Source organism: Phyllobates terribilis, unplaced genomic scaffold (genome assembly GCF_046119375.1).
Source record: "Phyllobates terribilis strain yellow unplaced genomic scaffold, ASM4611937v1 Scaffold_7__3_contigs__length_470593459, whole genome shotgun sequence".
Classification (NCBI taxonomy): Eukaryota; Metazoa; Chordata; class Amphibia; order Anura; family Dendrobatidae; genus Phyllobates; species Phyllobates terribilis.
In genome coordinates this window covers 112,209,527-112,223,993 of record NW_027362767.1, presented here as the reverse complement: position 1 = coordinate 112,223,993, position 14,467 = coordinate 112,209,527, and the positions used below count along the sequence as shown (strand labels likewise).

The following is a 14,467-nucleotide window of genomic DNA, read 5'->3' as shown; positions in this document are numbered from 1 at the left end:
CACCAAGAAGTTTTTCTGCAATTAATAAAAAGATGGGGGACCCCTTCAATAGACCTTTTTGCCTCAAGAAAAAATGCAAAGACCCAAAAATTCTTTTCCAGGTACCCACAGGACAATCCAGTGGGGGTCGACGCGTTGTCCCATACCTGGGATATGCCACTAGCTTACGCCTTCCCTCCCATACCCTTAATACCAAGGATGCTACGGAAGATTCGGGAGGACGGGGCCACAGTGATCGCAGTGGTGCCCTTCTGGCCAAAGAGAAGCTGGTTCCCCCTCTTGATGCAGATGACAGTAGAAGATCACTTCCCTCTCCCGCTGCGACACGACCTTCTGTCTCAGGGACCTCTGAAGCATCCTGCGGTGGAGTGGCTTCAGCTGTCGGCCTGGATCCTGAAAGGTTGATCTTGAGGTCCAGGGGCCTCTCGGATAGGGTCATCACAACCCTTCAGGCAAGTAGGAAACCAGTGACATCGGCCATTTATTCAAAAGTATGGAAGAAGTTCTGTTCGATATACGGGAACACATTAATTGAGGCTCAGGCCCCACCAGTTCCAGAAGTCTTAGAATTTCTCCAGGCAGGGTATGACAAGGGACTAAGCCCCAGTACGCTTAGAGTCCAGATTTCGGCCTTAAGTTCATACCTAGACTATCCGTTGACTAAACGTCCGTGGGTGTCCAGATTTTCGAAAGCAGTGGGTAGATTGAGGCCCTTTATAAGGGAGAGGGTGGCTCCGTGGGACTTAAATTTAGTGCTAAACGCCCTATGTAAAATCCCCTTTGAACCCCTGCAGGATATTAGTATCAAGTCACTGTCAATTAAAACCGTGTTCTTGGTGGCCATAACTTCAGCTAGGCGACTGGGGGAAATTCAGGCCCTCTCAGTAGTATTCCTTTATATGCAGATTTTGGACGACCGCCTAATCCTTAGACTAAAAAAAACGTAAAAATCACTGCACACGTATAGAGGTATGGTATGCTTTAGGTGAAACTTTATTTAAAGGGTGATGCTTCAGGCGACTAGTGGACATTTCGGCCAGCATTGTGGCCTTGATCACAGTGTCGCAAGTGATAGACGCATCCTGGAAAAAAGGAGAAGAGTTACCAGTCAAGAAGAAGTGAGGGGCAATTCTTAGATAAGGAAACCAATCCGGTAGGAGGTGTCTGGGTATAGACACGGATGGAGTATGCCCGTCAGTTAGAAAAGTGCTGGGTTCAGGGTGTCCTGGAGCCAAGGACCGCGTCTGCTGGGAAATTATAAGTGGCGGACAGAAAAATATGGTCTGGTGCCGTGCTGCAGTTGGCTCGGTCCTGTGTGCCATGTGTATGGGATATATTTTGCGAGATAGTGTAGGAGGCGATAATGGACAGCCCCATAGATTAAGGTCTCTGTAGGTGCGGTGCTCCAGAGAAGCCTGTACAGGGATCCATGTGGATTTAAACGTGATCCCTTAAATGTTCTGAACCTGTCATTGGAGGTTCCGGTGGAGGATGCTGTAGGCAAGCCTGTCAGTAGCACAGATGATGTTGCCAGTTCAAGGCTGTGTTTAGCACTGGGATCCTGGACCACCCAACGTAAATTTACAACGGCGCTGCGCATCGCTGTCAGTGGTCATGAAGAGCTTAATATGGAGTTGATCAATCATTTGCAACGTTAATGGATTCCATTCTTCTACAAAATTTTGTTTTGTGTCTATGGGAATTGCTGTGGTTTCTAAAGATTTCCACTTTTCAATTTGCATAAGAAAAAAACAGAAACAGACAGCACATGCTTCACTAATAAAATGTTAGTGATTTAATTAATCTTTGCTAAAATCTGGCACAAGTGGTCCGGTGAACCACCCCGACGCGTTTCTGGCAATAAACTGCCCTCAATGATAGTAACACACTTAAATAGAAAACCTTATTTAAGAACGACATCGACAAATCACGTGCCAAAATGTAAAAGCATAATAATTAATAGGAGCAAAATAAGAAAAAAAATCATTATTTTACACAATAATGACGGAGTGGCAAAATACTTAACAAATATACATAGTGTCGTTCCCGAAATTCATAACTTTGGGCTGTTTCGTATCCAGAGCTAGAATTCAATGCATTTCTCCGAGGAACCAATTTCCTTCTCTTTTTGGTTCAGTAACCCTTTCTATACTTTAGAACACTAAACCATTTGTATCTTTAATCCACGTTCACACGCTCAGTATTTGATCAGTATTTTACATCAGTATTTGTAAGTCAAAACCAGGAGTGGAACAATCAGAGGAAAAGTATAATAGAAACACGTCACCACTTCTGCATTTATCACCCACTCCTGGTTTTGGCTTACAAATACTGATGTACAATCCTGACCAAATACTGAACGTGTGAACATGGCCTTACTATGTTTATCGACAAAATGTTTTGCTGCCCTCAATGTGTTGTTGCCTTTGTTTTGTATAGCTGTTCTCCTTTTCGTTTTACTATTTACCATTCACAGTTGAATGTGAAAAATTTAGGGGAACTTTTATGAGTTTTTTTTGGTAAGGCCTCATTCACATGTTCATGATTAAACACGTATGTGAAAGAATGTTACCGGTGTCATCAGTGTTTTGGATCAATGTGTCATCCGTGAATGGTCCGTGTGTCTGTTTTTCCTATTATTGTGTCGTCAGTGTTTTTCTCGGATAGATACATAAATTACAAAGTTCCTCTTCTTGGTAAAGTTAAACAGACAGCACATGGTCGGTACAATGAGGTCATCCGTGCGCTGTACGGATTTTTCACAGACGTGTATTGCCTCTTTTCATCCGTGATACCGGAAACAAATGGACATGTCTGTGAGTTTTGCATGGACACATGGTCTGTGAGAAAACACGGATCTGTGAACTTCCCTATAGATTATAATGGTTACGTGTTGTATCCTTGAAAAAAGGCAGATACAACACGTATGTGCAACACTGACGTCTGAATAAGGCCTTAAAGGGGTTTTCCCATGAACAAAGGACATTTTAATCAATATAGTTTGGAATAATAAGTTCCACAATTGGATATGTTTAAATAAAATGTTCCTGTGCTGAGATAATCTTATAAATGTGCCCCTGTTTAATGGCTGTGTCTGACCGGGTACAGAACATGGTCTGATCATACCACAGCTCCTGGGCAGAGGAGGAGGCAAAAGAGTATATAGACAGGACAGCCCGGGATCACAGCTGATTCTTCCTGTGAGGTAAAACATTGCTTACAACAGGCAGTGAATTGTTTTACCTCACAGGAAGAATCAGCTGTGATCCCGTGTCCAATCCAATTGTGGAACTTATTATTATTCAAAGATCTATTGATTAAAATGTTGATTAAGATTAATGTTGTTTATGGGAAAACCCGTTTAAGTAAAGGCTGACTGCAATGCTGAGTGCTTCATTGTAGGCCATTGTGGAAGTGGTAGAGATCAATAGGTTTGAACTAGGGGTCAGAAGCCCCCATAAACCAACCAACCACAGCATAATTTATATAAAAAGGCCTTTATTAAACTAATGGCAGATTAGAAGACTACAAACAACAAATACTAAAAACAGAACCTCACACCGTGAGGGACATCAGAATTCATAAACACCAATCAGGTTCCATATACATAGGGAAACAATCTCCATATAGTGTGTTTTGGCCTGACAGTATTACAATTACATACAAGTGTTAAATAGTACACGGCTCCTTTATGAGAGCTCCACCAAAATACATATATTTAGACATATCAGTGGCTGAAATATCATTTTCAACACATAATAAGCTGTATAACATACACAAAGTAGTCACCAAAAGACCATAATGTGGAGCTATCTACCGCAGCCAAGGGCTGTACCGCAGGAGCACATGTAATGTTTGATGTCCCTTTACCCCAACGCACGTTTCGTATGCTGTACTTCCTCAGGGGGCGTGGTAAACCGGGGGAATGTCAGTTCCTGATTTACCCAAACCCAGCCAATCAGGGGATATATGCGACGCTTCTTGCTTGTGCTTCATGGACCAGAGACCGGAAGGCATCAGATATGGGAGGTGGTGCTGGGGCAGGATGCGCCGTAGACGATGAGGCAATACAGCGAACATGGGACATTTCACATGACCTCTAGTTCAAACCTACCCTATTGATCTCTATTGCTAGCATCTAAAAATATTTCAGGAAGTATTTTTGATTGTAACCTTGTGAAAGGAGGACTGAATTGAAAACATGAATTCAATAATTATGATGTGTGTCCAGTGGTATACCGCCAATGGCGGCAGGCCACATGACAGCTATGGGGTCCGTTGGGGGCCCAGAGCCAGTACTATCTACCACCCCGTTCCTTTCCCAGCATCACACTTTCATCCAGGATACCGATACAGTTGAAAACAATGATGCATCTGATGTGTCAGCGCAGCAGGCACGATGACGTCACTATAACGTGCCCGCTGTGCCGAGCAGTGCAGAGCTGCAGAAGACACGCTGAGGAGACCGGAGCAGCGGGGAATGGGGAGAGGTGAGGATTTAATTTAATTTTTAGTCAAGTACTTATGGAGGCCATTATATTATATGGAGGGCAATATGGGGACCATGATATTTTATGGAGGGCTATGTGGGACCCAGTATATTATATGGAAGACTATGTGGGGCCAATATATTACATGTAAGGCTATGTGGGGCCCATTATACGGTTTGGAAGGCTATGTAGGGGAGGGGGGCATTCTACTGTTTGGAGGGCTATGTGGAGGGTAGGGGGGCATTACTGTTTGGAAGGCTATGTGGGGGGTGGCATTACTGTTTGGAGGGCTATACGGGGGCCATTATTTTGTTGCAGGGCTATGTGGGGGCCATTATACTATTTGGAGATCTATGTGAGGTCCATTATACTGTTTGGAGGGTTATATGGCAGCTATTGTGGGAGCTATTATAATGTTGGAGGGCTTTGTGGGGGGCATTAAGCTGTTTGGAGAGCTAGTAGGGGCCATTATACAGTGTGGAGGTTTGGTTGGGGTCTGTCATTCTCTGTGGGGGCCATGATATTGTTTGGATTGCTGTGTTGGGGTCACAGTTGGGGCATCATACTGTATTGGGGTCACCATACTTTTCCGGGTGGATACAGCAGGGTCATCATACTGTGCATCTGGAGGGTGCTGTGTGGGAATTCACTGTGTGGGTATCATATTGAGTTTGGGGGTACTTTTATTGGCATCACACTTTAAGGAGGCAATGAAAGGGGAATCTATAATCTAGGGCTTCGATAGGAGGAAAATTACTCTGTAAGGGCTGCAGAGTTGTGAGGTATGCTCTTCTGTGCCTCACCAAATTTTTTATTTTTTGGGGGGGATTAGAACTTCTCTTATGGGGCCCCATTATTTCTATGTACGCCCATGTGTGTGTCCTAATATTTATGTCCATATAGTGTATAACTCTACTGAACATTTATATACAATAAATCCCTGAGATATGATTTAAGAACAGGCAAAATGTAGTTTCTTATGGAAGACTGGGTCTGGTTGTGCATAGTGAAAGCGGATCTGTCAGCAATTGACATTACACTTTTACATTATTAGATATTTTAAGTGTGATACTTACTTTTTAAATCTATTTCAGACTGGCTTAATAAGTCTGATGAGTAATTTATGAGTCCAGCTGTAGAATGAAATAGCTAATGAGTACAAGCATATGCACACTCCACCCACCCAACCTGACAGACAACTGCCGCTTGTACTTAGCAGTGTGAGGTTTCAGCAGCAGCAGGTGGACACGGTCAGTCAGGTTCAGTGAGCAGAGAACATATTAAACTTTCATAAAAGATTATGCAGCCGTTCTGGCATACATCATCTTATAAGGTTTAGGTAATCTATTCAGTAACGTATGCAGTTTTGTATTAGGAAATCTGGTGATGGATCTGCTTGTCAAGTGCTCACTAGTTGAGGTGGATCCTCGAAGACCAAGGTCCGGGTGGTCATACAATGCTGCTCACCATTATTGGCACCCCTTCATTTTTTCATAGACTGTACAATATTTTCAGAAATAAATGGAAATGTACCAAAGTTATGTCCTCAGGATTTTTTAATTAGTGGTCCTAAGTAATGCAACAATAAAACATTGTTTTTCAACTTCCATGTTGCAATTTCAAAGAAGAAACAGAATAAACAGCATGTGCAGCAATAAAGGCATCCCTAATTAATACTTGGTTGCATCCCCTTTGGCATTGCTGACTGTTAGAACCCTCCTGTTAGTTTTTTTTCGATTTTGTTGGTCACATGACTTTCTGCCTATATAATCCAGCTCCGCCCTTCTGGCCTTGCTGGACTTCAGTGTTACATTTACTCTTAAGCTAGCCAGGTGCCTTGTACCTTACTCAGTAGTTTGCTTGGTCTTTTGACCACTAGTACTTTTTGTTTGTTTGTCTTGCTCTGCTACAATTTCTGCTAGGAGGAGTCCAACTATATCCCAGTCCTTAGTTCTTGTAGGGATCCCTCCCTTATATCTATAGGTCTGCGTTCAGACTAGCCGAGGACTTAGGCGGGTCTGTTCACAAGGAACAGGTCCCCCGCTGCATCGTAGGGAATCAGCTTAGTCCTATTGTAGGAAAACTGTCCCTATCTTTCCTTGGTGCTTGTAGCAGTTCATAACAGTAAGTCCAGCCCAAAAATAAAACACTCTAAGGAAAGAAATCCTGTTTTCTGCATGGCGTCGGTTCAGGAGTTGGCTCAACGCCTGCAGGGACTGTCTTTGGAGGTGGCCGAGCTCCAGCAACACGTCAGTAGCTGTCCTGGAGCGCATTTTGTGGAGTCGAAGGTAGGACTGCTAGATTTTTTTTATGGCAAACAGCAAGATTTTTTCTCCTTTAAAAACGCTTGTTTATTATATTTTCATTTAAGACCCAGATCCTCAGGGAATGAATTACAGCGCATTGGGTTTATAATGTCACTTTTGCTCAAAGAACCACAGGGATGGGCCTTTTCTCTACAACCTAATGATCCGTGTTTTAGATCGGTGGAAGATTTTTTTTCTGCTATGGGGTTGTTGTATGATGATCCTGATCGAGTCTCATCTGCTGAAACTGAATTAAGACATTTGAAACAGGGATCAGGTGATGTGGAAAATTATTGTACATACTTCAGAAGATGGTCGGCTGAAGTGGAATGGAATGACTCAGCATTAAAATCTCTGTTTCTTGCTGGTCTAGGTGAAAGGGTTAAGGACCTGCTGATTGCCTTCCCAAAACCTGGAACCTTGCAGGAGGCAATGCAATTAGCTATACGTGTGGACAGGAGACTGCGTGCTAGGATTAATGAAGAGAAATCTACTGCTATGGCAGCTCCTAGTTTTCAGAGGGTCTGCTCGGAAGGTGGAGAACCGATGGAGATTCAGGCGATGTCACCCCACTCTCAGGAAAAAGACCGCAGGTTTGCTAAGGGATTATGTTTTTATTGCGGTAAATCTGACCACTTTATTAAGGACTGTGTGCTTCGTTTGAACAAAGGGAAAAAAAAGGTCAGTTACGCCCGTATAGCTTGTTTAAACACAAAAGGAGTATTTCTTTCTGGAAGCACCTCGTTCCAGGAGGAATTGATTGAATTTTGGGTATTTGTGGATTGTGGTTCTACACTCAATGTGATTGATAAGGGATTTTTGGAAAAATGTAAATTAGAATCCAAACCTTTGTCATCTCCTATTTCTGTGGTTGCTGTTGATGGCTCTCCCTTGAAATGTATTACTCACAAGGTTTTTGAATTTCCCCTCACCATTAATGGTTTTCACCAAGAGAATTTGGATTTGGCGGTATTAAATAATTTGCCTGCTCCAGTGGTTTTGGGGTTACCTTGGTTAAAATTGCACAATCCTGTACTGGACTGGTCTACCAATGAAATTAAGTCTTGGAGTCCTAAGTGTTATGATAAATGTTGTAACGGTCACATTGCTGCTGTGGAAAGAGAGGAATTACCTGTACCTATTCAGGATTTTTGGAAGGTTTTTTTCTGAGGAGGAGTCGCAAGTTTTGCCTCCTCATAGGGACTATGATTGTACCATTGAGTTTGTCCCTGGAGCTACTCTTCCCAAGAGTCGCTTATTTAATCTTACTATCCCTGAGAGAAAGGCCTTGGAGGAATACATACAGACAAGCTTGGCCGCTGGTCACATTAGACCTTCTAAGTCACCTGTGGCTGTTGGATTTTTTTTTTGTTAAAAAAAAGGATGGCGGTTTATGTCTATGTCTGGACTTTTGCGAAATTAATAAGATTACCGTACGCAATTCCTACCCACTGCCATTAATTCCTGAGTTGTTCAACCAGTTAGTGGGGGCCAAGTGGTTCTCTAAAATTGATCTCCGGGGGGTATACAATTTGTTACGTATGAAGGAAGGTGATGAATGGAAAACTGCTTTTAACACTCCGGTGGGTCATTTTGAGAATCTGGTTATGCCTTTTGGTCTTACCAACGCACCAGCGTTTTTTCAGAACCTTATTAATGACATCCTAAGACCGTTGATCGGTAAGAATGTGGTGGTGTACTTGGATGACATTTTGATTCATTCGCCGGATCTGGAGTCTCATTGGCAGAGCGTACGTGAGGTATTGCAGTTGTTAAGTGACAATTCACTTTTTGCTAAGCTGGAGAAATGTGAGTTCGCTGTGCAGAGAATTAGTTTTTTGGGCTACATTATCTCCAGCGAGGGCTTTGAGATGGACCCGGTGAAGATTCAGGCGGTGCAGGAATGGCCTAGGCCTATTGGTTTGAAATTGATACAGAGATTTTTGGGTTTCGCCAATTATTACAGAAAATTCATTAAGAATTTTTCTATAATTGTTAAGCCGCTGACCGATCTCACCAGGAAAGGTGCAAATACGGTCCAGTGGACTACTGAGGCCATTGAAGCTTTTGTGTATCTCAAGGAGAGGTTCAGTTCTGCCCCCATCCTTATGAAGCCTGATGAGACCAAGCCTTTTTTGGTCGAGGTTGATACTTCTTCGGTGGGAGTCGGTGCTGTTTTGTCTCAGGAAAACAAGGATGGAGTACATCCCTGTGCTTTTTTTTCAAAAAAAATTTTTGAGACCGAACTTAATTACGATGTCGGTAATCGGGAATTGCTGGCGATTAAACTCGCATTTGAACATTGGCGCCATCTCTTGGAAGGTGCTAAATTTCCCATTCAGGTTTTCACTGATCATAAGAATCTGATCTATCTTGATGCTGCCAAGCGCTTGAATGCCCGTCAGGCTAGGTGGGCACTTTTTTTTTCGCGGTTAAATTTTTCTGTTACTTACATCCCGGGTACCAAGAATGTAAAAGCTGATGCTTTATCTCGCAGTTTTTCTCCCATGGTTGGTACCGAGGAGGAGAGCATTTTACAGGAAGGTGTTGTGATAGCAGCATTGGACTCCGTTTTGGAAGATGGGATTCTGAAAGCCCAGGAGGAAGCCCTATCTAACACTCCCCATGGGAGGTTGTTTGTGCCTAGGACCTTTAGGAGAGATTTGTTTGTTGAGTGTCATGAGTCTCGGTTGGCAGGTCATCCAGGAATTTCGGAGACTAAGAGACTTGTAGGTTGCAGTTTTTGGTGGCCTGGGTGGCTGAAGGAAGTCATTAAGTGGGTGCGTCAATGTAGTGTGTGTGCTAGATCTAAGTCTTCACATGCTCCTGCTGCGGGGTTGCTTTGCCCTCTGGAGGTTCCTAGTGCACCTTGGACGCATCTTGCTATGGATTTTATTACTGACCTTCCTGCCTCTGAGGGTTTCACTGTCATCTGGGTGGTCGTAGACCGTTTTAGCAAGATGTGTCACTTGGTTCCTTTCATCAAACTGCCCTGCGCTAAGACACTCGCTAAGGCTTTTGTTAAGGAAATTGTCAGGCTCCATGGCGTTCCTTCCGACATTGTTTCCGATAGAGGACCTCAGTTCGTGGCTCTTTTTTGGCGTGCTTTTTGTGACAGGTTGGGAGTTCATTTGTCATTTTCATCTGGATATCATCCTGAGTCTAATGGACAGACAGAGAGAAAGAACCAGGATGTTGAACAGTTTTTGCGTTGTTTTGTTGCTGACAATCAAGAGGGGTGGTCTGAGTTTCTGCCCCTGGCTGAATTTGCTCTTAACAACCATACATCCTCTTCTGCTGGGTGTTCTCTTTTTTTTTGTTGTACTGGGAGACATCCGTCGTTTGGGTCATTCTCCAAATTGGTATTAGCTGTGCCGGAGGAGGAGAATTTTTCCGGTGATTTGGAGAGAGTTTGGACTGATGTACGTTGTAACCTTCAAGAGGCTAACAAAAAATCCAAGAGGTACTTTGACAGGAAACGTCAAGAGTTTTTGTTTACGGTTGGTGACATGGTTTGGTTGTCCTCTAAGAATCTGCGGTTGAGGATTCCTTCTAAGAAATTGGGCCCGAAGTTTGTAGGGCCGTTTAAGGTGCTTCAGGTAGTTAACTAATCTGCTGTTAGGTTGGAGGTTCCTACCTCCTGGAAGATTAATCCTGTGTTTCATGTTTCCTTATTGAAAAAAGCTGATGTTTCTGATAGGGATGCCACTGTCTCTGTTCCTCCGGTGTTGGAAGACGGTGAATATGAAATTTCTCGCATTCTTAATTCTAGATGGCATACAGGGAGATTGCAGTATCTCGTCGCTTGGAAAGGTTTCGGTCCCGAGGATAACTCCTGGGTAAGGGCGGATGATGTCTCTGCTCCTAGACTTGTCGGAGCATTTCACAGGAGGTTTCCTGATAGACCTGGCCCTGGAGGATCCGGAGGATCCTCATAGAAGAGGGGGTACTGTTAGAACCCTCCTGTTAGTTTTTTTCTATTTTGTTGGTCACATGACTTTCTGCCTATATAATCCAGCTTCGCCCGTCTGGCCTTGCTGGACTTCAGTGTTACATTTACTCTTAAGCTAGCCAGGTGCCTTGTACCTAACTCTGTAGTTTGCTTGGTCCTTGGACCACTAGTACTATTGTTTGTTTGTCTTTGCTCTGCTACAATTTCTGCTAGGAGGTGTCCATCTAAATCCCAGTCCTTAGTTCTTGTAGGGATCCCTCCCTTATATCTATAGGTCTGCGTTCAGACTAGCCGAGGACTTAGGCGGGTCTGTTCACAAGGAACAGGTCCCCCGCTGCATCGTAGGGAATCAGCTTAGTCCTGTTGTAGGGACAGTTTTCCTATCTTTCCTTAGTGCTTGTAGCAGTTCATAACACTGACAGCCTCTAAATGTTTCTTGTAGCCATCTATCAGCTTCTTCCACTTCCCAGCTGGAATTTTTTGCCACTCCTCCTTTGCAGTTTGTTCAAGCTCTTGAATATTTGCTGGGATCTTTTTCCCAATGGCAGATTTCAGCTCACCCCAGATTTTTAATGGGATTGAAGTTGGGACTCATTTCTGACTATTTTAAAACAATCCATTTTTTCTTTTTCAACCATTCCTATGTACTTTTGGATGTTTGTCTTGCTGGAGGACCCATGACCAAGTTTTCTTATACTGGGCAGGACATTTCACTCTAAAATGTCTTGATAATTATCTGATTTAATGATTCCTGTGATACAGCCAAGGCCTCCAGTACCAGACACAGCAAAGCAACCCCACAGCATTATGGATCCTCCACCATGCTAAACTGTTGGTAATGTGTTCTATTCCTTATAAGCTTCCCATTGCTCCATCTGTAAACAAACTGTTGCTTTGCATTGACAAAAAGCTCTATTTTTGTTTCATCTGTCCACAGAACATTTTCCCTGAAGGATTGTGGTTTGTCAAGGTACTCTTTGGCAAAGATCGGTTGTTCCTTTTTATGCCTTTTCTTCAGCAATGGTTTCTTCCTTGCCCTACGCCCGTAAAGCTCTGCTTGGTTTAGTGTGCGGCGTATGTTACTTGTTGAAACCACGACCCCAGACCGTTCCAGGTTGGCCTTCAGGTCTTTGGATGTTTGACGTGGTGTTTTTTTTTTCCACCATTCGCACCAACTTTCAAAGACAGCTCGTCAATTTTCCTTTTTCCCCCACGTCCAGAGAGGTTCTTGATGGTTCCATGCTTGGCAAACTTAATAACATTGCGCACTGTTGAAACTGGGATACCAAGGTCTTTGGAGATGGCCTTATATCCTTTGGAAGTCTTGTGTTTGCTAATAATAGCAGTTCTGATGTCTTCAGACAGCTCCATTGTCTTCACCATTGTGACAAAGGAAAGGACCTACCATTTTTAAACTACTGAAGTCATCATTCATTGGCTAATTCATGTCACATGGGCACCAACAATTAATCACAGGTAAATCTCTTTTGTGATTTACCACAGGCGAGTCAAAATGTGTTTCCATACTAAATTAATGTAAAGGGTGCCAATACCAGTGACACAGCAAGCTTTAGGTTTTCCTATTTTCCCTCCCATTGGTTTTTGTTTTAAATTATTGTTTAACATTTGCTCTTTTGTATTAAACACGAGTCTCTATACAAAAATACTGTTTCACTTGATTCATTTTTTTTCAGGAGGTATTCCACATTATGTACTTAAACTTCATGGGTGCCAATAGCCATGAGCAGGACTGTAGGGGTCACAGGCATCAGTGCAGCAGGCAGTTGAAACACGCAGGAAATGCAGACAGATAGCAGAGGTACTGGAAGCCACAGGCAGAGAGGAGACATCCTGGTGAACGCAGACAGCTGATGCCATAGAAGACTTTGAAAAAGTAACAGAGGTTCTGGAAGCTGCAGGCAGACAGGAGACATCCTGGAGATCAGAGACAGGGAGCTGTGCATAGACAAAGTAAAATTCTTAATACCAAGACACGGGGTGTGTTTCTTGGTAGGCCTTATATAGGCCTAGGAAGTTCAACACATGGAAGCACGTCAGGATACTTGCAAAGCTCAACATGCAGAACAAGAAAGTTTAGCGCACCTGGGGTGTAGGAAGCAGAGTCCAGACCTGGGACAGGTGTGTAACACTGTTTTAAAGAAGCCCTCCCATGAAGGTTTTTTTTTTTTTTTTTTTTAACTAAATCTGTGTATGTAGTGTAGTTTGTGGGTTAATATACTCACCTAAAGCCACCTTCTCTGGCCTCCAGCGCCGTTCCGCTCCTATTCTCAGTGATGTTACTGCTCTGCAAGCTCTCCGGCTCACATTGAGCTCTGCGTAACATGGAAGTGGCTTTTACAATGTAAGCCTATGGAATGTCAGAATGCTTCCTTTATAAAAGAGAGTTCTATCTCATACATAGAGATGGAATAAGCCGGAGAGTCTGAAGTATGAAGTGACGTCGCTGAGAAGAGGAGCAGAACCGATCTGTAAGCTGAATACCGCAGAAGGTGGCGATTGGTGACATCACTGAGAAGAGGAGCAGAATGGAACTAGAAGCTGGGGAAGGTGCGATAGTAGAGTATATTAATACACTCACACTACATTACATGCATATATACACACATTTAGTAAAAAAATTAACGGGAGTGCATCTTTAATATACACTGTATATGTAATGTATCAAGTTTCTTGAAAACTCATTCATGCAAATAAATGATTCCTTGTTTTTACAGCCTGTATTGCTCGATAGCACCAGCATTCTACCAGATAGGATCCTTCTGATGGACACATTTTTCCAGATCCTTATTTATCATGGTGAGGTAAGTTTGACTCTTGTCATATGCACTAATTGAATATTTTTGCATCTATCAGTTTTGTGTTTAATTCATATTGTTAATATTTTTAGTTAACTTCTTCTCCTTGTCCTGGTTTAATCTAGACTATTGCACAGTGGAGGAAAGCAGGCTATCAAGATATGCCTGAGTATGAGAATTTCCGACATTTGCTTCAGGCCCCTGTTGACGATGGACAGGAGATCCTTTACTCTCGTTTCCCCATGCCTCGTTACGTTGATACAGAACATGGAGGAAGCCAAGTAAGTGCTGATATAAATATAAGGCTTTAACAGGGAGAAATACACTAAAATGAGTTGTCTGGGCACATGATATTAATGATCATAGAAGGGTGGGTGGTCCAACTTAAGGCACCCCCACCGATCAGCTCTTACAAGGTCAGGCCGAAGCCAGATGTAGACATAGAAAGGAGTTGAACATATCAACTACATTCAATGTGTAGAACGTGCTTTGAGGTTCTGAAGATAAATTCCTAGTAGCTGATAACAGCTGATTACTGGGGGTGCTGGAAAGTGGACCCCCATCCTTCTGATATGGAGGACCTATTCATAGATGAGCAATACCATATTCCCAGACATCTCCTTTAAGGACATACAGTCATCTAAGTTTTCATAACATTGTAAAGGCAGTCACATTGCATGGGCAATTACTCCTCACTCTATACCAGGAACAGGCCCCTACATTTTCATAGCCTACTTTTGATATAATTTTCATTGCTGAAGTGCAAGGCGAGGGGTGGAGGAGCCATCACTTAGTGTGCGTTATGGGGATGTTCACAGAGACTTTCTGTGTGGCAGAAAAATCCAGTATGTTTTTTTTATTTTTTTTTAGAGAAATCAATATTCCATGTATGTTTTTGGATAA

The 14,467-nt window shown here is 43.0% G+C and overlaps 1 protein-coding gene across 1 annotated transcript in view; it reads left to right on the top strand.

The window, feature by feature from the left end:
- Positions 1 to 14,467, top strand: part of LOC141153867 (protein transport protein Sec23A) — a 246,812-nt gene that overhangs the window by 193,309 nt on the left and 39,036 nt on the right. Inside the window, exons 17-18 of the mRNA XM_073639099.1 lie at positions 13,484 to 13,570; positions 13,690 to 13,845. Of these exons, the coding sequence (XP_073495200.1) occupies positions 13,484 to 13,570; positions 13,690 to 13,845 (243 nt within the window). The remainder of the gene's footprint in view (positions 1 to 13,483; positions 13,571 to 13,689; positions 13,846 to 14,467) is intronic.